Here is a 27536-nt window from a genome sequence, read left to right as displayed (position 1 = left end):
AAAAAAATTTCAATTTTTCCATAGTTTTTTAATTATTTCAATTTATCTAAATTTTTTCTGATAAATTGATTCTGATTTTCGAATTCTGTTTTCCTTCTTAAGTAATCAGTTTTGCATTTTCTAATTTTAAACGTTTTAAAGTATTGTATTTTCTGCAAAGAGATTACAAGGTTAACCGACAAAAAGAATTTAGTGTTATATAAACAATGATGTTTATATAACAATCACCACCAACAATTGCTTTCAATATGTCGGTCTAAACACTTTGGCATGCGGCCCTTCATTGGTCAATCTGCTGTGCATGTGGCCCTTCACTGAAAAAGGTTGTGCACCCCTACCTTACCCCCTGACCAAGTTTTCCTCCATTAATCTAACTTTTTTTTATTGTGTAATTCCATATCAAATCTAATAATTATAAAGTTTTTTTTTTAAAATTTCTTTAGGGCAACAGTTCAGATTTCAATTATTTTTAGGTGATATATTATATTTTTGTTTAACTATTTGTTTCTGAATTATGCCTATATTCAAATAAGTAAATTATTATATTTAAGTAAATAATTTTATTTATTTAAATAAATTATTTTATTTAAGTAAATTATTTTAATTTTTAAATAGTTTTTGCATGAAAACTAATTGACCTAGAAAGTAGATAAATTTTCATTGTTGCCAACTGTTCTGATTAAATCCCATTTTTTCTGATTTTTTAACCTTGTTCCGAAAATAAGATTTTAGGTCAAAATGTTCTGATTTTTTTGGTATTCTTATCTTAGTGCCTTTTCTATCCTTATACTGATTTTCTGTCAACCCGAGGCGGGTCTAAAATCTAGAAGCAAGGCAAGTGATTTCTCCGTGAATATTGCAATATTCCGCGTATCTCAACACCATTGGTTATAATAACTTAGCCATATTACATAATTTATTAAATTCCATTTAAAGAATGAACATAGTAACATGAAATATAAATTATCTCTAGATCAATTAGTTTGCAAGTTATAAGGGTTTAAAAATTTTAAAACTGCAAAAGAAAGTTGGGAGAATTTTAGAAATTTCTAAAATGCATAGCGTTTTAAAACAAAATGGTTAAAAAAACTGGAACTTGCTATTTTTTATTCATTCTATTTTACCAATGAGGCAAAATTAAACTAAATACAATTACTTGATATTATGACCATCAAATCAATACTGAATGGGATTTCGATATTATTAACATGTTGACATTTTAACATATTTAAAACAGTTTTTGGTTTAGTTTAGTTGTTTACTTCACATTAGTTTCTCTAATGAAATATAGGCATGTGAGCCACTTTTCTGTCCTTAGGATGAAATATGTCCATAAAAATCGGCAAATGATCAAATTTTGAGAATCAATAATTATTGATTTTCAAAAAACGAACACAAAAAATTTCCTTTATGGATTTATTCTCGTACATATTATTATTTTTTTTAAAGAAAGTTTATAAAAATAAATATATTTTTATAATTATTTTGCTGAAAATAAACAAAAGAATAATATTTTACAACAGAAATTTTCCAAGATAGTTGAATAAAAAGAAGTCCACACTGTGGTTGATTTAAGAACACACATTAAGTGTTACACGTTCATTAAACTTGTTTCTTGTTTGGAACATTTTCAATGTGCTTTTTCTCGTAATAAAATTCTCAGTTATGTAACTTTTACATTTTTGTGTCTTTAATGATTTTTGAATCAAAGCAACAATTCAATAATTATTTAAAATTTAATTGTTTACTATTCATTAGTTTACATATGTGTTGTAAATTTATTTATGTGTTCTTTTTCAGCATAATTTACGTCACGTCTTTATCAATTCAGTGTAATAAATAATAATGTCATGAATGTTTTTGTTAAATAATAATCTCTATTTAATAATAGTACACCCAACTTATTTAAATTGTTGTTTAAATGACTAGTTATTGATAAAAAGTTACTTATATTGTTATTGAATAATATTTAATAGCATTTTTCTAGCTTAATTGCGTAGTTGTCCTGATTTTCATCATATATTGTGCTTCTTTGTTCTGATTTTTTTGCTTTTTCTCTTGGTATTCCCGATTTTAATTTTTTCAGAGCATCCTATTTTCTAAGAATTCAAATGTGGATTTTAAAATAATCAGTTTTAAGAATCAAAAAATTTGGTTTTTCGATCCAACATCCTTTTTTTTAGTTAATAATGCTGTTGAAAATTGCTCAATTTGATAATTCAAACTTAGGGACCATTAAATAATTAAAATACAGGGTTCAGGTACATAATCTTACATAGGAATTCCAAACTTTTTAAGAATTCAATAATTTTATAAAAAAGAAACTCAATTAACCATATTGAATTATAAATTTTTATGGGGATAAATTCAGTCTTCATATGGCTATTATTTATTTTTTTCAACAGGTTCAGTAACTAGCAAATCTTGAATATATAACAAATAATAACAAATCTTGAATAATAGGGTGAAATTTTACAGTTTCACAAATACAGATTTCTAACTTTTATCAGATTTCTAAAAAGGTCAATTTCCTTTTAAAAAATGGTAATAACTTCATAAAATTTTGTAAAAGGCAGGGTTGGAGTTTTTGCCGGCAAAAAGGGGTTTTTGCCGGCAAAAAGGGGTTTTTGCCAGGACAGTGGTAAAAACCGGCAAAAACTGGTAAAAACCGGCAAAAACCAAATTATCTAAATTGCTGATTAAATATTATTACAAAATACTTGAAACAAATTTAAATCAATCATAAGGAATAATAATTTTGATACATTACATGAAAAAATTATTTTTAACATATTAATAATTAATATACCTAAGGGTAATAATTTTTAAAAGATTGAAAGTTTTTGATCTCTTTTCATTTTAGAATCCTAAAATAAATGTTTTTTTACAAATAAATATTATTATTTGTATAATACTATTATTTATTATAAAAAATTATTATTTGTACAATAATTAACTACACATGTTGACAGATATTTTATGCTTTAAATTATATTTGTATTAATTTAAAATAAGTTCATTTCACTGGAAAAAAGAGAATAATCACAAATTTTCCAATCAATAATGTTTTAAACTACTAAAATGATACATTATCATTTAATTATGGAATAATAGTTTTGTTAATTTTTTTGTAAATATTTATATTCATAGTATATATTTCAATTTTAGGAATAATTTTGTATCAAAAATGTGTTTTTTGTCCTCTCATCTTGGAAAATATAGGTTTTTGCCACTTTGCTTGGCAAAAACCTGTTTTTGCCAGGACGATTTTTACCGGTATTTACCATGGTTTTTTCCACCTGCGGCAAAATCTTGCCAACCCTGCTAAAAGGTGAATTGAGGGATCATCCACTAAATTACTTCTATGCAAAAATGTTTAGGGACACTTCATTGTGACTCACCTACATTTATATCTTATACATATAGATAAAAGTTAACATGGTCACATCTATATATTTGAACATTGGCAGAGTTCTTCCTAGGAATAAAAAAGGGCAGGATGCTTTCTCATAGAAAAGGGCACTTTGAATTTTTAAAGGGCACTCACTTAACACCATAAAACTTTATCAAATTGTGTAATATTGTGTACTGAATTTGATCTTCAACAATTTTTAAATTGCTTTATCTGTTCCCTCCATACTATTACCCTTTTATACTGTTTATGTATAGATTTCAAAAAGGGAATTCTGAACACATTATCAAACAAAATACGAAAAAAATTGTTGTTAATAAAAAATAATTAAAGGCATGCTAAAAGACTATGTCTGAGCATAAATTTTTTCAAAAAAAGTAAAAAAAAAAAAATAATTGCTAAACAATTGGAAAGCTCTTTTCTATAATTTAAACTGAAAATTAAGAAAAAATGAATATTTAAAGGTGCATTTTTTTAAAAAAGGTATTTTAAAAATTAACATTTAAAATCACTTAAAAAATTCATTAATATATCCCCTCAAAAAAAAAAAAACTTTTGAAATTTAACTAGTTGAGAATAATCTTAAAGTAAATATTTGTAATAGTAATCAGAACTAAACCTGTAAACACAAATAATTTTACCAGTGCATAATTATTATTTAAACAATGAGTTATTAATTTTTTTTAACATATGAGTAAAAAGGCAGTATTTTTAAAGGATGGTGGCTTACTTTTACAAAAAGGGCAAAGAGGGTGCATTTATAGGGATCAAAAGGTAGACCACCCTTCTAAAAACGCTTAGGGAAAACACTGACATAGGTCACAACTACATATTAGTCAATATTTGCTCTTAAGACGTGAAATTCATAATTCACATATAGTTTTGCAGTAAAATTTTTCAATTTTATTCTTTAATAAAGATACTAAGTGCTTCTTAATGTAAACTAGATTTTTAATGTTGACATAGTGCTAGGCAAGATGTATCCTTTTTTGACTCTTGGGCCTAAAATTTAAGACTAGCTTTTCCCTTTACCCATTGTGTAACTTTCAATCATTATTAATTAGAAAATTTAATATAGCATCTTATGTTTTAAACATTTAAGGAATGCTTTTTTTTTTCTTTCTAGAATGAAAATGGTCCCTGCCCTCTTATTGCTATTACAAATGTTCTAATTATGAAAGGCAGAATTACAATTCCTTCACTTGCGGATTTTGTTTCAACAGAAAATTTGATGGAATATCTCGGCAATTGTATTTTGGAAAGCATCCCTACTGTAAGTTATTATAAATTTTTGTTTTCTTTTCATCTATAAAAAAAATTTCTTGTAAAAACCAATTGGTTGGAATTATATAAAATTTAATTTTGCATTTTGTAGAATATTCCTGAAGGTACTCAGTTAAATTTTGAACAGAATATGCATGATGCAATGGCAGTTTTACCTAAACTTCAGACTGGATTAGATGTTAATGTTAAATTTACTGGGTAAGTTTGATCAAAAATTAATTAGCTTTTTAATAAACTGGGATTTTTACCTTGCAAAACAACTTCATTTTGAGTTTTTGTATAATATTCATTTCACATTCTGTATATTTAAAACTGATTTTCACATTCTGTATATTTAAAACTGATTTTCACATTCTGTTTATTTAAAACTTTTCTACAGAAATTTACACATAATATTTGAATCATGTATTTAGATAATCACTTTTTGATATGCTCAATTTACGCTGATAATATCAAATTGATGTAATGTTTTGATTTAATTTTCTACAGTTACTGGTATTAATTTCACATGGTTTTTAACTATCCCAATATATTTCAAACAATACGGAAAATTCAAATTGTGCATTTGAGTATTTACTTTTTGAGGCAATGATTATGTCGAATTTTTAGCAGTTATTGCTACTGATTTCTCCGTAGTTTTTAAATCTGATATTTTTTATATGATATTATATAACAACCTAATCTTCGAAACAAAGCGCGAATTTGAGTAATCCCTTCTTGAGGAGTCCGGTTTGCGTGATTTCATTGTCAATCTTTTTTCCGGCAGCAGATTTTATAATTTTCATTTTTTATTGTGATTATTATTTACGAATAATGCGAAGACGGAAATAAATAGCGAGTTTTCCCTGCAACAAAATGCGTGAATATCACTCATAATATATGAATAAAAAATTATTGCGTGTTCAATTTTAAAAAAATTATAGTAGTTTCTTTTGTTTGTTGTAAACACAGCGCTTTTGTTATTTTAAATGAGTAACATCTATGTTTGTTATTAAAAGTATCTTGCAGAAAGATATTAGTGCTTGAGTTTTGTCACAGATAGCTCAAAAACATTTTGACACAGGGTCTTGCGCATCATATTTTTATCAAATTTTTACAATACTAATTTTCACTGGACAAAGAGTAACCATTAAATTAAAACTAACTACAAATCTGTGAATAATTTTATGCACTATCGATGTTTCTGAATGCTAATTCAATGTGTTTTTACTTGAATGTATGGTAATTCTGCCTTTTTAAAAAGAATTAATATAGTTCAGCTGAAGCATTGCATATATGTACAGTGGAACCCCGATTTAACGTTTTCTATCGGATTAGCGTTAAAGAGCGCACAAATCATTATAATGTGAAATCAGGGTTAAAAAAATGTAAGCATATTTTACAAACAGTGACACTTTTGAGATGAATTACTAGAAAAAATGTGAAATCTTGTTTTTTTTTTCCCTTTTAGATTCATTTTCAACAATATTCCTTTCAATACTTACTATTGTTTGAAAACTTGCTTTATGGTTTACATTCACAGATGTTTAAAATTTTTATGCTTTCAAAGTCTTGATCAGTTGTGGGTATATCTTCAGATATTTTTGTTAATCTTAATCGTTTTCATCGCTATCATTTGGAGCAAGCATTAAATCAGAAATTGAAAGAATTAAAAAAATTATGGAATGTGTGTTAAACTATATTAATTAGCAATTTCTTCTTTTATCAAAAACTATCAGTTTCTAGGAAATAAAATTATTTATGTAGCTTGAAAAAGTTATTGAAGTTTCTTAAGCAAACTGTAAGATATAATTTATAAATTAAGTTTATTGTTATAAAACATAAAAACTAATTTTTTGTATTCAATTATGATTGCATTAAAATGGAACTAGATTTTAGAAATTTTTTTTCTGAGTTGTACAGTCAAATGCAGTAATTGAGATTAATAAAAACAAAGTTTTAACCATTTACTACCCAGTGAATTATATATAGTACTACATAAAATTTTGGATAAGAAATGAGTGTTTTTGTGTTTCTTTGAAAAATGTTCCTAAAAATTATGCGAATTAACACTCACTAAATATTTGGACTGCTCTTTGATTTTTTATTATTTTTTGGTCTCTTCAAATAAGCTGATCTCCAAAAACAATGCACTCATAAATCATAAGTTTCTAAAACCTCAGAAGTTCTTGATGAGAGAGCCTGGAATGCATGCGGGAAGTGTAAAATTAGTTGAGAAAATTATATTGGATATAATGAGTATATAAAGAGAGTATTGGATATAATGAAATATAAAGAGCAAATATTTTTGAGTTTTATTGTAGTATTTTTCTTTTTTCATATTTCAGAATCAGTGATTTCGAATATACATCAGAATGCATTATTTTTGACTTGCTAAGGATACCGCTATACCATGGTTGGTTGATAGATCCTCAAAGTGAAGAAATTGTTAGGGCTGTAGGGAAATGTAGCTATAACCAGCTGGTTGAGAAAATAATAAATTTAAAATTTTCATCTGATCCAGACCAAATAACAGAAGGTATGTATATATTTATTAATTACAGCTTATTATTCAAGCTTATTTAACATGTTGACTGCCGCACGCTTTTACAGTACTCCCACCGATATTTTAATAATGCAAGTCTCTGGTGGTCACAAGAATAATATCTCGCTCAATTTGTTTACATAGTATCATGCCTGTTATTTGTGTCCATTGCTTCGCATCTGTTTCTCATCTCGCCACTTTACACGATCAGTTTGAATCTTTGCCGAGTTAAAAGGAATATAACTTAAAATCTTTACCTTAATTTATTGAAATTTTAAAAATAAAAAACTTTTTTCTTAGTGAGTCAAATAGCAGTGAACAAGGACGCTTTTATGAGATTCACAATAATATTCTTAATAAATCTAATTTTTTATTACTTTTATAGAAATCTAATAGTTTTGTTACTTCCTGTGAAATAGCTTTTCAAATACTTAAAAATATCCTTCGCAAAGTAGTCGAATAAGTGTAACTCCAATATGGATGACACGACCCGATGAGAAACTTTGCTGTCATCCGAATATAGGTAAAGCGGCCCGATCAGAAACTTTGCTGTCACCCAATTATAGGTGATGCGGCAGTTAACATGTTAATGTTGTTTCTCAATATATCTTTCTTAATAATGTTCACCTTTCATAGCAATAAAGGAATTTTTTTTTTGTGTAGTAGTAGAAATTTCTCATTTCGTTCAGAAACAAATTAATGAAATATTTAAGAAGATTAAACTAAAAGTAGACTTTTATTTTTAAATAGAAAAGTGTTTTTTTTTTTTTTTAATTATCAGAAAATGTAAAATTTATTAACATTTCTGTCCAGTGATTTCACTTACAAGCTATAATTTGTCAAATAAGCAAACAATTGTAGAAGGGCGCAAAAAAAAATTTTTTTTTGTGTCCCAGAGGATGCGTAATTATGCAGCACAAAATAGTAGTGTGTAAACAAAGTTATAGCCAAACTATTTATTTAAAAAAGTATTTTTTCTCCTTTATTAGTAGCTGAAGGAGAAAAATTATAAGAATAATTCTGAGTATCATATTACATCTTTGCTTTTCCTTGATGTAGGTGTTTGATCAGTTCTAATTCAAAGCCTTGATTGTTCAAATAAAATGCTTTTGTGGAGTTCTTTGTTTTGTCTATCAATAGTTATGTGTGCATTTTAATCGATGTATAAAGAGGTAGAAAATTCATATTTTAAATAGGAACCTGCTTTTAGTAAAAAAGAATTCAGAAGTGGAGGACACAATTTCCTAAGGGGCTGTAGTTTCTAAAGTCTACCAGAATCACTGATGTTTTTAGTATTTTTCCTTCAAGCATCATAAATTAAAGATGATTGTCAATTAAAAACTGTCACTTTTGTGACACATGGGCATTAAATATAGAGTATAGTTTCATAATTGATAACTATTTTTCTTTTTGTTGTTTAATGCTACCTAATTTATACCGATTTTGAAAAATAAAATGTGTCAAAATAATTTTATCTTTTAGCTCTAGTTGCTGAACATTTCCTGGAAAAATCTGCCTCTCAACTTACATATCATGGCCTTTATGAACTTACTTCTAAACTTAAAGAAGATGAATTGTGTGTTCTCTTTCGTAACAATCATTTTAGCTCCTTAGTTAAGCACAATGTAAGTGAATAATGATTTAATTTTTTAACATATTTGGTTTAGCTGAAAAATAAATCACTTTTAAAACGATAACACTACAATTGATAAAATATTAAAAAATAAATTTAGCTGAAAAAATAATTTGAAAGTCTTTATTAATTTACTTTTTTTACTAATGTGTCATTAAAAACTTGCAAAATTGGTTTAGCTGGGGAAAAAAATCACTTTTAAAACGATGACATGTATTTTAGAATATTAGCTATATTTCTGAGTAGGTCCTTGAAAAATTTGATTTTAGGTCTTTGAAAGTCATTAAAAAGTCTTTAAAATTTTTTATTTTATTTTTAAATTGAGTAGGAGCCCGCCCTGTATGTGGATTTAGGATGGAAGTGCGGCAAATCGAATCCATAAAAAGTGAAAACTAAAATTTAAAATTAGTGTGCTGTAATGACAGAGTATTAAAAATATCAGAATTTGAAAAACTGTGAAAATCACAGAAAACGATTTATAACTGGAGAATGATTGAGTGAAAAACAACCTGGATTTACAAGAAAATCTTGACAGAGAAATTGGCTTAGAATTTGACCAATTTGTTTCCTTTTAAGACCTTTTTTGGGTGAAAATTACTGGTTGTGTGTGATTAAGAGAATGTCTGCCTTACTAGGGATATTCAATAATTCATAAATCATTTATACCATTTCAAATGGTAGTTAGGAATATTAAAAATTGTAGACAATGCATCCTGCCGAAGAGTATTTGTAAGATTAAATTTCATAGCAGTCATTTATAAAACATATTAAATGTGTTTTCAATTATTATAGTTATAGTATTTTCGTTCTAAAATTTTTCATTTAATAAATGTCAAGCACATCATTTCTGTCTGTAGTTCTAATTTTATCTCATTTGAACAAATAGAAGATATTCTAGAAATATAGAAATCTTACTAATCATCAGGTTCGTGATTTTTTTGATTTTTTTAAAAAAAATCAAAAGAATCAGATTTTTTTGATTTAAATCGGATTTTTTTGATTTAAATCAGAATTTTTTGATTTTCATTCAAATACACTGTATGAACTTTAATTTATGATTAAAAAAAATTAAAAATGTTTAATCAAATTAACTTAATATTAAAACTATATTGTAACAATATTTTAGAAGCTCTAACTAAAATAATTTTTCATTATAATACATGGCTTTGAATGCATAGCAACCATTTTGAAACAAATGCATGATTAAAATTTAAAGACTAGATGAAATAGAGAATTTAAAGAATACTTCAGGGGTCTGTCTGGGTTTTTCTGAGAGGTACCTATTTTGTGAAAATTAAAAATTATATTAAAAAATCAACACAAATATAGTAAAAATATGGATTTATCGTTTCTTACGCGACACAAAAATAAAATTTCAGGAAAAAGTATTTTGTGTAATTATTCTATCGTTTTTCCTAAAGTTGAATTTGTTAAGGTACCGTTAAACGGTAGTAAATTTGGCTTGGACAGACCCCTGTACTTTAACTATTAAAATAAAGTTTTAGTTAGAAAACCATAACTTTAATTTAAAATTGGGATTTCTTTTTTTCTTCTCTTGAATTTTGAAATGACAAAATAAATGTAGCAAACTGTGCTTATAAATGTAGTCATTCATCAAAAAATAAATCCATATTTAATCTATATATTTTTATATTAAAATATTCATTTTTAATTCTATATCAAAATAGATAAGTCAAGCTAAAAAAAAAAAAAATTAGAAAATCTATGTACTCATTGGAATTTTTTTTCACAAAATTTCTTTATAGAAAATCAGATAATGTCAAAGATACTGTAAACATATTATGAGAAAAAAATACCAGTTAATAACCCTACTGCATCAAATAGACTTTGAAAGAGTTTGAAAGGGAAGAATGACACTATATTAGGAAAAAAACATCTGAATTCATCAGCCCTTTTTTTTTCTTTTTCTGTTTTTGGCATATTAGGGTAATTTCTTTTTAATATAACCTCAAGCTTCAGAAATATACATTTTCCACCAATAAAATATGATGTAGATTTTAATTCACGCTTTTTCATTCAAAAGGTAGAATTTTAATTAACATTATTTGTATTATTTTTTGAAAAAAATTCATGTTTATTAATTACTTTCTACAGCTATGCAAATCTATATTAAGACAGCATTAAATGTTTACTTTAATCTATACTTTCAATCTCAAGAATCAAACGATTTTTAAAATTGTAATTTCAAATGTGTTGGAATTTAACGCACACCAAGAAAGTAATTTTGTTAACTAAAATTAATTAATGCAGCAATTCATTTAAATTAAATTTTAATACTAAGAAAAGAAAATAATAAAAGTATCAAAAATTTAAAACACTGTTTTTTAACTTTTGAAATCAATATATATAGATAAAAAAAATTAGTTGATTTAAATCAATGATTTTTTTAAAAAAATCATTTGATTTAAATCATGATTTAAATCAAGCTGATTTAAATCAACGAACCCTGCTAATCATGTAAACGTTTTTCATTATTATGAAATGAGATAGAATTAATTGTCAAGTCTAAATTGCTGCTTAGTTGCTTACAATTAGAGATTTATCATTGTCCAGTTTTTTTTTTTGTTTTTTTTTTTGTTTTGTTAAACCTGTATTATCTTTTCTTATCCTTTAGAACTGCCTTTATCAGTTGGTTACTGATCAAGGGTTTTTGAATGAAAATGTTGTTTGGGAGACTTTAGATAACATTGAAGGAGATGGTCAGTTTGTTGATTCAAGTTTTGTTCTGGTTCCTCCAAAATGTGCTGATGTACCGTTGCCACTTAATATTCCAGAAGAGAAACAAATCGACCAAGAGTAAGTATCCTCTTAGGTTCATTCAGTAAATGTTTTTGTAAAGATTTGTGGCTTATGTCAATATATATAGAATTAAATTTTGTTCTCTTAGTTGTACTATCTGATTTATTTATATTTTCTTTTATTGTCTAAACTAGTGTTTTATGATCCAATTATAAAAAAGGCTTCTTTTTTTTAAATGCCGCATATAATTATTTTTTAAACTTTTTACCCAGTTAAATACAAATGGAATAACTTAGAGCCATGGTTTCTCTGGGGATAGAGCGTTTGCCTCCCAATGAGGGAAATCGATTTGAATCACGCACCCGGCTCGCCCCAATTACAGTTGCTGATGTAAAATATCCTCAGTGGTAGACGGATCATGGGTTAGAGTCCCCGAGTCGTCAGATTAAACGTGGAAGGCTTTACCTCTCCATGCAACGCAAATGAGGATTAGTTCTATCAAAAAGTCCTCCACAAAGCAATTTTTTTTCTTAATCCTGGAGTTCCCTTGTCTTCTGAATTGGGTTCAAAATTACAAAAGTACGGCATTGAACATTGGTAGTCGTAAACTTGAAGTTGGGTCGGCTGATTAACGACGGTCATAAAATAAAATGGCTAACTGGAAGAAAAAAAATTTACAAAATTATTAACATTTTTTTAATAGTAGTGTAAGCAAGCATACATTTAATGTGGAAGTAGGCCAGATTTATTTTTCTAATTGAAGTGGACCAGATTTATTTAACTAATGTAGTGGATTAGTGGTATGCTACTAATTTTTTATGATAGGTTATAAATTTTTATTTGCTTTGAAATTAGAACAAGAAATACTAGTCATTCAAAATTCATGAAGAAGATTATCTTATTAGTCATAGTAACTAATGAAATTATTCTACTATAATATTTACTAAATTTTTAACAAATACTAACATGTAAAATCGTAAAACTATTATCTAACAAGTGGGTTGTTTAGAGATTTCCTAAATCTTTTGTTAAATTAATCTTAAGCATAGATGATTAAAGCCTCCTCATGTAATTATTTTTAAGCATTATGAATTATTTCTAAAGGATATTTTTTAAAATAAAATGTTTATTTATTTGGAAATTTTTAAATAGATAAATTTCATATTTAAATACAATTTTTCTGAATTGACCGTAATTGACTTTTTATTCTATTTTATTCGTTAAGTTTTAGAGTGAAAATACTTTTAAATATTAAGTTTTATATTGTCTTTTTAAGTTAACCTTTTTGTTGCATTAAATTAATAATTATTAGATTGTTTAGAAAATTAGTTTAATCAAACTGCGTCTGATGTCAAAATTTGAATCTTTTTATGGAAAAAAAATTGCATAATCGTTTTTAACACACAAAATTTTAAGAAAGTTGAAACTTTGAATTGTAATGTCGATTGTTGAAAGGATACAATTATGATGATGAAGAAAAGCCAACATTGTCGGTAACAGACTAAATAAATATGAATAATATTTTAAATTTTAAAGTATTGTTGAAAGGATACAATTATCTTAAAGAAATAGTAGTGGCTTATCTGAGAGATGCAAATTACTCTGTTGAATATTGTTTCTGTCCTTGCAGGTCCTGAGTAGTTGACCTTGTGCATGCGACAAGTAATAATATTCTCAACTTTTGATGACATTGATACAGCTTCTTCAACACTCAAAGAAGAAAAAAGTTCTGCTTGCTATGCAATGAAAATAAATTTTAAAAAAAATATTAAAGTTTTGAAATATTAAACCTGTAACGAACATAAAATTTGTTTAACAAATCCAAATTAAACGATAATGTTAATGTTGGATTTAAGTACTTCCTTATTAATGTTTGTATTATTTTGTTACAAAATTTTGTATACTTTACTTAATATTTTTTGTAGTAAACATGAATAAATTATTCATTATATAATTTTGAAGTGTTCCTTAAGTTGTATCACCTTTTTTATCACCAAGTATTGGATGTATCTCTCAGATCCATGTATTCTTCTTTGAAGAAAAGTTCTGCCCTTTTCTCTTTTAAGCACATATGCATTTTAGGGATAAAGCAAGAATAAAAAAATTGATCTAGGCTTAAATGAGTTAAGTGAGGTTAATCAATTCTCGATGGCTAAAATAGGAACAATCTGCACTTATCTTTAATTTGCTAAACCTGGGTCTAACCACTCCTAGTCATTTAAAGATAGAATTTGCATTAAATAAAAGAGTATCTTATCAGGTATTAACAAGGCTTTAAGTTAACAGTGGTAGATTCGTCCAAAACTACTAAATTTTGATGGAACGAATATGAAATAATTATCAAAGGTCCCCCAATCCACTAATAAATGCATAGCTGCTAACCCTTCCGCATTTTCCAGAAGCTTTCTGCCTTTTTACTTATTTTAGCTATTTTTTACGTGCAGAAGGTAAGATCTTCCACATTTTACCCGCCCGCCGATAGCTAGTATTTTCTTTAAATCAGACGTCGATGCTCCTCTAGTAAGGGCCTTATAAAGCCCGCTTGCTGTGATCCTCCCTTTCCTTCCATTTACGTCACATCGTTCAGTGTGATGTAATGGATTTCTCCTTTCTTCTACCTATGAGAGAAAGAATTCAGCTTATGTTGCGAGAGCGCTTCCCGTTATCACGTGGCTTCCTGTTTGCCAGCGTGAGAGCAAACGTGAAAAGAAAATGGCTTGTGTAAAAGCAAAACAGCAATTGGTTTATGGCAATATTTTTTTGCTCATTAGATTAATCTTGTTGATTTATTATGGCTGAACGAAAACAATGCAAGCAAGCCTTTAAGGAGTCCTATTCTCTTGAATTTCCATTTATTTCTAGATAGAATCTTGGAGTACATGATGTACGGTGCAACTTATGTAAAAATGACTAGCATAGCGCATGGTGGTAAAACTGATATAGTCAGACATGTAAAATCGACAAAACACCAGAGGAACAAATTTTTTTTTATCTAATTCTTTTTTCATAATTTCTTTTAAGTTTATATATAGTGCATGCTATTACAGTAAGACCTCGATTATCCGAGCTAATTGGGACCGCTAGTACCTCGGATATCGGAAATCTCGGTTAATAGGAACCATGTATAAAAACCTTCCGCGCTAGCGAATTTAACTACTTTTAAAGTAAAAAACAATAGAACGTTTTTTAAATGATAAAAATAAACATATATGAACTTATGTTTCACAGTTAAAAAGACTTAAAAAGGAAATCAACTCTAATAGTAAATTTTGAAAAGTAAAATGGAATTTTTTTTAACTATACTTAGTTAAATATCGAAAGACGCATTTTCAAAAATAACACAAATCTCAAGAAAATATTGTATTTTTAAAATTTACATGATTAAACTTACAAGTCACATGACCACTGTTAACAAAGCATTCATGGATGTTGTCTTCTCAGGGTGTAATATTTCATGGAAGTTGAGTGCTTTTGTGGGGAATAAGTGCCTGTAACACGGACAACGAACTAATATGTGTATAATTTCTTCCAAGCTCATTTTGGAGAGGAGAAAAAAAATTTTAGACTTCGTTATTGCCTCGGTTAACAGAAACCTCGGTTAATCGAGGTTCTACTGTATATTGTAATTAAACTAATGTTAATATAAGTCCTGAAATATGACATATTTCCCTTTAATCAAGAATATTGTACCATCAAGTAGCTAGTAGTAAGTTTTTTTTAAAAAATTATTTTCTTTTTCTTGTTTTAAAAAAAGTTGAGTATTGCTTTTCTATGCTCAATAAGTGAATTTATAAATAAATAATTAATTAAAATCCGCTTCTTTTATAAATTTATTAGTAATTAGTATGCAGTTGCTAATCTCTACATTTTTAGGCATTTCTTCTGCATTTTTTTGTCTTATCTTCTGCATTTTTATAACTAAAGGTTGGCAGCTATGTAAATGTAAAGGGGTGATATGCTGTAAAGGGGTGATATGGTGTTTTGTTTCATCTGAGTTTTTGTCAAAAAATTACCATATTTTATTATAAATAACTGTGACATTACAATTTCGCAGTATTGTAATTTTTTTCTTCATAAATTCACTTACTCAACTTTAAAAAAAAGATCATGGAGCAGGTTTCCATCAATCTGATGGAAACCTGTAAATGGACCGGTAAGAATATGTATGGCCTTGTAATATCTTTAATCTCTTGCTAAGACCAGTGACTAAATTTTCTTAGCTTGTACCCCAGGTAATACATAAATAGCCTATGTGTTTCTTACAAACTATGATTTACAGCACAGACGTTTTTTTTAAGGTTAAGAGTCATCAACTATCATGCTAGTAATTCCAACTCCCTATCAGTATTAAGGGCAATTAGCACAGTATTTTCTACACCGATGTTTTCTGTATGTTTAAAAGCCATTGTCCACATAATCAAATGTATTGTAGATATCAAACTCTAGCTTTAACCAACTTGGATTGGTTAGACCCTGCTTTAGCCAATCAAACGCTGAAGGCGTAGAGTTTCTTCGAGCTATAACTTACTAGGATTGGTGATCTCTCAATATTCTTAATATTTGTTGAGAAAATATTACATTAACAATTTATTTCTTTTTACCTAACATGGCACATTTTTTTTAAAAAAAATAAATATAAATGAATAAATATAAATTAATAAAAAATCACCCTTTTCTCTATTTCATAACATTATCCAGTTTCAGTGATGTTGAAATAAGTTTACAGTTCATAAACCAAACTGAATTAAGGTTCAACAATTTGTAAAATCATAATAAAAAAAGCACTTAGTTTATTAGCTAGGAATTTAAACTTTAATTTAGCTAGAGCTAGCTATGTATGTAGATATATATATTTATGGAAAGCTTTCCTACTCCTCAAAGTTGTTACAATTATTAGAATTGCTGCAAAATGAAGCAATACTCAATCTTATTATTCTTAAATTTTTAGTTACCAACTAAATCATTTTCTCATACTATTTATTTTTTACCATTCTTAGAAGTTTTGATAAGATATGATAACTGAAAAAATTATCATGATTTATAACCGAAAGGTAGTCGTTAATCAAGTAACTTTTATTAACGGAGACTTTTAAACCAGTTTTTAGGATAAGACATTCCCAAACACTTTTACATTTAAAGTGTTTTAACTGTGATTAAAAATTACTTATTAAATATAACATTTTATAACTTTAATAATCTCAACTTCCCTGAATAGTTTATGAAATTTATCTGGTAAATGAATGTTCTAAATCTAAAATACTTGTTTTGAAAATTATATAATTAGTCATTAGTGATATTACCTCTTATAATTTTGAGAATTGAAATTATATCAATAATATTAATATGGCATTTAATTACTAATATAGCATAGCATTAATTAATTAATGTAACATTCAATACCTTAAAAATCCCTACTTTCTGAATAGTTTATGAAATCTATGTGGTAAATGAAATATTCTAAATTAAAATATTTCTTTTGAAATTTATTTAATTACTCTGAGACATTAGCTCTTATAGTTCTGAGAATTAATATTCTCAATAATATAAAACTATAAATTTTTTTGTTCATCTATAATATTAACTTTCATTGGAAAATATCCATGCATTCAAATATTTGCCTTAACTTAAAATTACAATGACTAATTTCATTGCAGTTGTTTGGTACCTTCAAGTTTATAAGAAGAACCAACAAAAACAGAGCATTTAGCTTGGTTAAGGAAATGTTTTAAACTAAAAATATTTCTTTTGAAATTTAGTTAATTAATTAATAAAGGTATAAGCTCTTATAGTTCTGAAAATTAAAATTCCCAATAATATTGTCAGAATTTAAAAAATACTGTAACAAGGCTGGAAAAAGCCTCAAAAGCCTAGTTGAATCTATCTTTAAATATTTATGATAGAAACTAGATTATATGCAGCGTTAATAATGAAAACGGCATGTGCCTATTTAAAAAAAAAATTTCATTTATTAAGTTGCATTTAAAATACATCCAAAACAAATTTTGTCCTTTTCAAAAACTATTCTTGTTCTGTTCTAAAAAAATAATAAATAAAAAAATCTGTGGGGTTTTCAATAGTAATATAGTTGATATTTTTTTCTTCATAATTTATGCTTTTTCCATCCTTGCTATAATGTCTTCTTCAGCTCCTGAGAAATATTTAACTAGAATTTTTGTAGTTCATCTATAATTTTACTAACTTTGATAAAAAATATGCATGTCTTGAAATGTTTGCATTAACTTACAATTACAATGAACTAATTTCATTACAGCTATTTGGTAGCTTTAAGTTTGCAAGAAGAGCAACAAAAACAACAGAGCAATGAGTTTGAATGGGAAGAATTTAAAAAGAAAAAACTGGGAATATCAAATGGCCTTTCCGAGTATGTTCTTATTATAATCTGTTATGTTTGTTCGCGTGGAACTATAGGCTCTTGTTCATGTCTGCATGATCGTCGTTAAATGTGTGTGCTGGTGTTACTGCTTGATGGTCATTTTTTTTGTTCTGAGACATTTTTTTTTGTTTAGTTAGGATTTTTACGTTTAGAAAAGTAATTTATTTAAAATATATTGAAATATTCTTCTTTGAATATTCAATTTAAATTAACCTGCAAAATTTCTGATTTTTTTTCATAAGTATTTTATTAATACCTATTATCATGGTACCCTCTGCCGACAATCTGCTGTTGCCAGAGTGCTTTTTAATATTTCTGAAATAAATTGCATAAGAACTAGTTGAATCTATCTTTAAATTTATAAATACTGAATTTTTTGTTAATCTTCATACTGATTTAAATCACAGGGCAACTATCAAATCATTTGCATTGGTAGCTCTAAGTTTCACATATTAAAAAATCACTACAATTGTTAAACAATATTAAATTGATCAACTTAATATATGCTTCAATGTAATAAAATCTGTTTGCCATATATTTTTAGCATACTAACTGTTACTGAGTAGGTCCTTGAAAAATTTGATTTTAGTTCTGAAAATCATTAAAAGATTCTTGAATTTTATTTATTTTTTAAAAATTGAGTGGGAACCCTAATGTAACCAAAGCAACATTTATCAATAGAATAGTGTGAGAAGCACCAAAAAAATGAGCCATATTCATTTTATGAAGTAGTAAAGGTATCACAGAAATTCAAAATTTTAAAAAAATATTAAGGGACAAGAGAGAAAAATGTCATACACTTATGATTAGCTTGCAAAAATATGAATACATTGTGAATTCTTGAATACATTGTGAATATTTTTAAATTAAATAACAATGATATTGCATTCCATAAATTTATTAAAAATATAGTTGACAGATATATTTGAAGATAGATGATTGATGTAAATAAAACTAAAAATTGATCTGTTAATTAGTTCCAATATAATGTCTGATAAGTCAATACAATATTAGTTGATAGGACTTGAAAGTTATACACAATTTAATAACTCTTTGAATCTTGATTGAGTCTAAAAAACTAATCAGTAAATTAAATAGCTGCTTAGTTGATTAAGTTAACAGAATGACTCCTGAAATTAAAAACCGGCTCTATCTGGCAAATATGGGTTGAGGAGATTTATTAAATCTAGGTTTCTCCCTAGAAAAAAACAAATTTCTTAATCTACAAAAATCTTGTCCGGCCAGTCTTGACATACGCTTCTGAAGCTTGGACAATTACAAAAGTGGAGGAAAATTGCATCGCAATATTTGAGAGAAAGTTTTTGTGGAGTATACTTGGTGGTGTAACTGAAAACAATAACTGAGAAGGAGATTTAACTTTGATCTGTACAAGATTTATAACCAACCTGATATTATAAAATACATAAAAATAATTCAAACGAATTAGATGGCCCACGTGATTCCAATAAGTAATGACAATACGATAAAAAAGATACTGCTTTTTAGACCCACTGGAACAAGAAAGCGGGGAAGGCCGCTGTTGAGATGGGCTGACTCAGTGGAGTCTGATTTTCAATAATCAAATATTTTATTCTTGATTACTTTTATTTTTTAAATTTTTATTCTAAACGCTTATAAGTATAAAAGAAAAATGAATAAATAATAAAGTTCGAGAAATTCTGAAAATAGAAGTGACTGCCAATTTTTATTATTTTAAAATATCAAATAATAAATTTTATAGATCAAATTATTAATTTTTTTAAAGTAATCACTTTTTCTTGTCCCAAGTTTTATTGAATAACAGAAAATTAAATTTTAAAGAACAGAAATGAGAAATTAATTAAAAACTATAATTTCTAAACATAGTAAATCTTCAGTATTTACCATAATATAAATTTTTTTATTTATTTAATTTTTTTTAAAAATAAGATTGGTAATCTGTTAATCCGAAAAAAAAGTGTTCAGGAGAAATTTGATCCATAAATATTCTGTTCAAGGAAAGATTTTTCTAACATCCCCCAAGTACCCACAAAGTATTTGAAAAAATTATTTTAATTTTCTTCTCAATATATAATATACAGTCTTGGTCACAAGTTCATCACCAGTTATTGACCTTCGCACGCTATTCTAGTTATAGATCAGTGCCATAATCTTTGAATTTGACTTGAGTACCATTCACTAATTACGTATTTTCATGTGGGTCACCAGAACAGTCATGAATCACTAAGGTACATCAATGGTCGGTGGGCCGCATATGTCTTGCGTCGTTGGTTGTGCACTCCTAATATAAAGGGTTAAATTAGCATTGAGGTTGCAGGAAGAGAAATGAACGAGTAAAACAATCATTGACCAACAGCATTAACCCCACAATCAACTAACCAGTCTAGAAATAACATTAAGAATAGCTATTATTACTCTTATTTCTAGACTGGTCTTATATGCATGCTATTATATACTTTGCTATTATATATATCAATTCTAACAAAACAGCATAAAGATAAAGAATTAAAAATAATTTTCTCTTACATATAAAGTGAAGAATTAGCATTGAGGTTGCAGGAAGAAGAAATGAATGAGGAAGACAATCATAGACCAACGGCATCAGCACCTCAATCAAACAACCAGTCTAGAAATAACAGTAACAATAGATCAAGAGATGTAAGTTAATGGCTGTTTTTACATGTTTTTATTCAAGTTGGTTTAATGACATTTCTCGATTTAACTATTTTGGAATAAAGTATGCTGTTCTCTATTTTTGCCTCTTTCTTTTCCTCTCTTATTTTCATTATTTTTACACTTGCTTGTTTAATGCATTATTTAACTCATTTACACTGAGAGACCAATTACCAGTTGCCAGAATTTCCGATTTCTAAATTTCAGAAAAAATTAAATTTTTAATATTTTATTTTCTTAATTCTAGAATGACGGATGGGACTAATTTTGCCCCTCTCGTTTTTGTTGACCTGTAATTCAGAAAATAACTTGCTGAAAGTGTTGAGTATTTCTGACATTTCATAATTTGATTCAATTTGAATGTTTATTTAATCATATGTGTTAGTCTTATAGAAACTTATGCATAGAACCTTGTTCCTAGAATTACAGAAGTGGTCAGGTTGGTCTCTAGGTATTTTGGTAGGTTTAGTTAATTTCTCTTCACCCCCAGGCAGGGTTCGTTGATTTAAATCAGCTTGATTTAAATCACGATTTAAATCATGATTTAAATCAAATGATTTTTTTAAAAAAATCATTGATTTAAATCAACTAATTTTTTTTATCTATATATATTGATTTTAAAAGTTAAACAGTGTTTTAAATTTTTGATACTTTTATTGTTTTCTTTTCTTAGTATTAAAATTTAATTTAAATAAATTGCTGCATTAATTAATTTTAGTTAACGAAATTACTTTCTTGGTGTGTGTTAAATTCCAACCCATTTGAAATTACATTTTTAAAAATCTTTTGATTCTTGAGATTGAAAGTACAGATTAAAGTAAACATTTAATGCTGTCTTAATATAGACTTGCATAGCTGTAGAAAGTAAATAATAAACATGAATTTCTTTCAAAAAATAATACAAATAATGTTAATTAAAATTCTACCTTTTGAATGAAAAAGCGTGAATTAAAATATACATCATATTTTATTGGTGGAAAATGTATATTTCTGAAGCTTGAGGTTATATGAAAAAGAAATTACCCTAATATGCCAAAAACAGAAAAAGAAGAAAAAAAAAGAGCTGATGAATTCAGATGTTTTTTTCCTAATATAGTGTCATTCTTCCTTTTCAAAGTCTACTTGACGCAGTAGGGTTATTAATTGGTATTTTTTTCTCATAATATGTTTACAATATCTTTGACATTATCTGATTTTCTATAAAGAAATTTTGTGAAAAAAAATTCCTATGAGTACATAGATTTTCAAATTTTTTTTTTAGCTGAACTTATCTATTTTGATATAGAATTAAAATTGAATATTTTAATATAAAAATATATAGATTAAATATTTATTTATTTTTTGATGAATGACTACATTTATAAACACAGTCTGCTACATTTATTTTGTCATTTTAAAAATCAAGAGAAAAAAAAAAGGAAATCACAATTTTAAATAAAGTTATGGTTTGCTAACTGAAACTTTGTTTTAATAGTTAAAATACAGGGGTCTGTCCAAGCCAAATTTACTAACGTTTAACGGTACCTTTACAAATTCAACTTTAGGAAAAATGATGGAATAATCACACAAAATACTTTTTCTTAAAATTTTATTTTTGTGTCTCGTAAGAAACAATAAATCCATATTTTTACTATATTTGTGTTGATTTTTTAATATAATTTTTAATTTTCACAAAATAGGTAACTCTTAGAAAAACCCAGACAGACCCCTGAAGTATTCTTTAAATTCTCTATTTCATCTAGTCTTTAATCATGCATTTGTTTCAAAATGATTGCTATGCATTCAAAGCCATGTATTATAATGAAAAATTATTTTAGTTAGAGCTTCTAAAATATTGTTACAATATAGTTTTAATATTAAGTTAATTTGATTCAACATTTATAATTTTTTTTAATCATAAATTAAAGTTCTTACAGTGTATTTGAATAAAAATCAAAAAAATCTGATTTAAATCAAAAAAATCCGATTTAAATCAAAAAAATCTGATTCTTTTGATTTTTTTAAAAAAATCAAAAAAATCATGAACCCTGCCCCCAGGTAAACTTGAGTATCAGATACTCTTTGAAAAGTATAAAGTACCCCAGTCTCATTTTAAAAAATGTATCCCACCATATGTATAATTATTATTTAAAGAGAAAGGAAATTCAATTATATCTTATGTCATCTAATTATCTGCTCAATTGTCTGAGAAACTAATCTATAAGTATAAGTATCCGCGTCCCTGGAAAGTCATGAAAAATCATGGAAAGTCATGAATTTCGGTATTGAATTAAATTTGTCATAAAATGTCATGATTTTAACTATTTTTAAAAAGAAAGTCATGGATTTAGGTTGCCGAAAAATTTTATTTTTAAAATGGAATCCCCAAATTTCGTGGTGTTTCGAATATCTTAATTTCTAACAAAATCCCCACTCACAGTCACATTTTATTAAAATATAAAATGTTTGAATCATGTTCTTTAAAAATTATGGTGTTCTTTCAAAAAATGAAAGAAAAACATCATTTCTAGAGCGAATTATCTTTTAAACTTCTGTGATTTCAGAATTTTTATTATTATTATTTCTTTTTTTTATCAATTTAAAATCTATAAATAAAAAGATGCAGAGTATAACAGTTTTGGTTATACCTATCATTTCAATTAATGTTATTATAATGCCTTTTTAAATTTATTGTTCTGTTTGTGTCGGAGAAAATAGTAACTTCGTTAAGTCTTGAAAAATTCTTGGAATTAGTCATGGAAAATCATGAAAAGTCATGAATTTGGAAATCTAAAATATAGCAGATACCCTGTAAAGTCATTGTTTCTTTTAATGAAGTATTTTCGTTAACCAAATTGAATAAAATATCATGGAATTTCAATGATCAAGTCTATAATAAATTTTTATTAAATTAATTATGATTATATTTTGATTTTGGGTGTCTAATTGATCTACACACAATCACAAACTATCTGGGAAGGGCTTCAGTCTTTCTAGGTATACAGCCATGATCAATCTTCCTCATGTTAAATCATAAATCTTTACAGATTGCTGGACTGTCAACGTACACAAATAGTTAAAATAAACTTTAATTGTGTGAACAATTTAGAAGTTTTCTTTTTGTGTAAAATAATGTCTTTTTTTTTAAATTTATTTTTTCATGTTAGAATAGATCTTTTAAGAATTTTTGTTCTTTTCATACTCTCGTGTCTGAATAACATTTTCTAAGTTTCAGTTATTTCAATGGATTAACTCACACTGCAGGAACGGCCTAAATTTTCTTTTTATGAAAATAGAAATTAAAGAAAAGTTATGAACTTTTTATAATAAAAATTTGAATTTAGCATATTATTTATTTTTATTAGTTTGTTTTAATTATTCTAGGGTAATTTCCTTCTTTTGATCTAATCATTGCATTAAAACATCATTAAATTTCTTGAAAACCCCTTGAATTAATTATTCTGTTTTAACTCTGTTACTTTTATACTAAATAACATGTCATGAAAACAGTCCTACATAAACATTTTACCTGCGCTATAATAAGCATGACTTTTTCAATCTAAAATTATAATGAGGACACTAACATAAAGTGTTAAAACATTGTAGAGCTCTTCTGACCTTATATATTGATGTATATTCTTTAAATGACTTGTAAAGTAAAATAATTGTGATCTTGTGTTTTATTTTTAAAGAATAATTGATCTGAATATATTTCTTCTTGATTCCTCTCTAAATCCCCTAATAAGTCATAATTTTCAAGAAAAAAAAAATTATTGCATTGTCATAGAAAGACATTTTATTTTCAATATATTAACTATTGTTTCATTATCATACAATTTTTTTTGCAAAGCTTTTTTTTATATATCAATATAGCGAATTTATATTAGATATTGACTTACAAAAGAACTAAATGACTAAGGAGAAAAGTTTTAATAAAAGAAGATTATTACTTTTCTTTTGAATCTATGAATAACTCTTTGAGAGACAAATGTTATTATATGAAATATAGAAATGAAAAGTGTGGCAATGAAATTTTCTTTGCTTTGAGTAATTACGACATTTTAATGTTTTAAGGGTTGCCACTACACAGGGAAAACCTGGAAAATACAGGGAATTTAAAAATCACCTAAAATAACAGGGAGAATGCAGGGAATTTTGATTTTTTTTCTTTACAAACTTGAAAAATGCAGGGAATTTTGTTTCTTATTTTTGTCTTTTAAAAAATGGGGACAACTCAAAGCGTAATCAATGGGATATTTAACCATGATATCTCAGCTATAATACTGAACTATTTTATTTACTGTTTTCCCAATATAACTCACACAAGAGCACAGTATCCTCTTAATATATTGTGTATAAATATGTACAGGGAAAACACAGAGAAATTTTTTCCAGATTTGAGTGGCAACCCTGTTATAATAAGTTAAACTTATTATTATCCATTTTATTGGTTAAAAAAATTAAACTTTTCTAAGTGGCCTCTAAATCTGGAGGTTTTTTTAAAAAATTTTATTATAATTATTATTATTGAGATTTCTAAGGTCAGAAAAAGATATCGATATCACTCATAATAATTTTATAAGGTAAAAAAAGTTCAAAACTGTTTATGTAAATGGAAGGATAATTTTACGGTAATATTTGGCTTTATAACATAATGAATGCATATAAATTAATAATTTTCTCTTTTTGAGATTGTAAATGCTTAATAAGCTTCAGAGGGCATGAGAGAATATCACATTGAATATGTGCATTTTGATTGTATAAAACTAAAATTAATGAATAATAATAATTTTACAATGCAAAATTTCTTTTGTAATAATTTAAAAAACAGTACTTTATATTAATGGTAATTTAAGAAGTATTTTAAAAAAGAAAAATACATACTGTGATAAATTTTATATATCTGAATCTATAATTAATTTTTTTCTTTTTTACTAAAATGAATGGATGAATGAAGATTGTATTCCAACTGCAACTGAATAAGGTTATTTTTTTTTTGTAGAGTTGCATGTATTTGGTGGGGATGCAGTGAATAGTAATTTTTTGTTTAACGATGAATATTCAGTCAGTTCTTTATTTTTACACAAAATCTAATTTAATCACATATTTCAATAAAATAATTTATTTTTAAAGACATTTTAATTCAATTAAATAATTTTATTTTAAATACATAATTTTCATTAAATTATATTTTAAATACATTCTATTTTAAATTCAATAGAATTAATCCATTTTGTTAATCTGATGATTGAAAAAACTAATTTGAATAATTTTAATATAGTATAATCTCTATTTAATGACACTCGTCTGACTGGAAAGTTGTCATTAATAACGAGATATCATTATATTGGGAGTGAAGAAATTCCCACGAAAACTGAAATTTTAATTTGTATAAATTTTGTTACACTGTGTTAAATACTTAAATACAATCTGAAACTTAAGAATCTGACGTTTTTGCTTGTTTTCTCCCTTTCTTCTTGACTTAAAGTATACATTGCATTTTATAACAACTTCAAGGCATACATTTCTCACTCTTGTTCTTGGAAGAAAATTTTCAGTCTCCTCAGGGGAAGATTCAGCCTTCATCTCTGCTAGATTCCATAATTTCAGCTATTGAAATTGCCTCTAATTCACAATTCATGAGATTGTTATCATATTACGAATGCTCCATAAATTCGGTATCAGGTTCAGGATTCTATTCAGAAATGCTGTCGGTATTTTCTGGGACAGAACTGGTCTAGAACTGCCATTTTTAAAACTTTTAACTTCATTTACTTTTTCCGGAACATCGGTGTTCTAAATATCGGATTTTTTTTTATACATTATTGTTAGAAGAAATAAAAGAGAGCATAGCTGAAAAGATGTTAAAAGCGGAACATTTTTATTAATGAGTGATGTTAAATTTGAGTTCTACTGTAGTAATTAGCTTAAATAAAAGTAATACTTCATTATACGTAAAACAATGCAATAATTCTTTGACATATTACTATTAACATATTACATATGACATTACTTTGACATATTACATATGACAAGTATATTAGGTATATCATTGATATAAAGTTATATAGCAATGCACTTGTTGCATATGGAGTTATGACAAGGATTATTAGGGGTGCCAAAATATTAAAAAATAATTTTCGGTTTGTTCTACTTTTGCCAACTCTTGCTCGCTTTTGTTAACTTATTTCTTCTTTTAATAAAATAAATGCCTTCGTTTTTGTTTTGTTTTCTGCGCAAATTGTTTTCTTAACAAATTAGAAAAATTTCTTTTTTCTGAAAGTTATATCTGATAATTTTTATAACCAGAACAACCATATAAAGTAATTGAATTGTTAAAAAAAAAAAAAAATCCCAAGAAACTGAAGTGGTAAAATATTACCTAATTAAAAACTTTTTTCGCTTCAAAATTATATAAATAGCAAATAAAGAGCTTCAAAAAGAGATGCCTATTCTCAAGACTTACTAGGCGGGAATCAGAGTCTGGCAAGTCTTGAAAATGGGCGCCTATTTTTGAAGCACTTGAAACATGTTGATGGTTATTTGCTATTTATATATTTTTGAAGCAAAGGAAATTTTATAGCAGGTAGTATTTGAATTGTTGTTTACAACCATGTAAAGTTTTAAAAGTTTAAACCTAATTAAAAATTCAGAGTTTGTCCCTTTTTTCTTATTTTCTTTTTGTCTTTAATTGACAGAATTTTTGTTATAAATGTAACTTTTTATTTTTAATTGCAGTGTATAATATTATGATCCTCTGGATATCGATGAGTGGGATACTATTGATGTGCTTATTGTGGCCTTATTTAGACTTTACGTCAGAAAATTCTTCTAAATAAGAACTATAAAGAAAGTTTGAATGTGAATATTTTATTAA

The 27536-nt window shown here is 26.5% G+C and overlaps 1 protein-coding gene across 6 annotated transcripts in view; it reads left to right on the top strand.

Annotated features, from left to right (window-relative positions):
- The window catches only part of LOC107440995 (ubiquitin carboxyl-terminal hydrolase MINDY-1), a 37097-nt gene extending 9561 nt beyond the window's left edge, over positions 1–27536 (top strand). For 2 of the 6 annotated variants that reach the window (XM_043051989.2, XM_043051990.2), the window contains exons 3-10: positions 4539–4685; positions 4788–4894; positions 7024–7214; positions 8703–8845; positions 11489–11670; positions 17885–17995; positions 20542–20665; positions 27398–27536. In XM_043051989.2, the coding sequence (XP_042907923.1) occupies positions 4539–4685; positions 4788–4894; positions 7024–7214; positions 8703–8845; positions 11489–11670; positions 17885–17995; positions 20542–20665; positions 27398–27412 (1020 nt within the window). In that variant the 3' untranslated portion in view covers positions 27413–27536. Of the gene's footprint in view, positions 1–4538; positions 4686–4787; positions 4895–7023; positions 7215–8702; positions 8846–11488; positions 11671–13243; positions 13568–17884; positions 17996–20541; positions 20666–27397 lie in introns of those variants that run through there. The other 4 variants (XM_043051993.2, XM_071182318.1, XM_043051992.2 and 1 more) reach the window with 3 other exon arrangements.

Source organism: Parasteatoda tepidariorum, chromosome 6 (genome assembly GCF_043381705.1).
Source record: "Parasteatoda tepidariorum isolate YZ-2023 chromosome 6, CAS_Ptep_4.0, whole genome shotgun sequence".
Classification (NCBI taxonomy): Eukaryota; Metazoa; Arthropoda; class Arachnida; order Araneae; family Theridiidae; genus Parasteatoda; species Parasteatoda tepidariorum.
The sequence above is the reverse complement of the archived record's forward strand: the minus strand, read 5'-3'. Positions and strand labels throughout refer to the sequence as shown.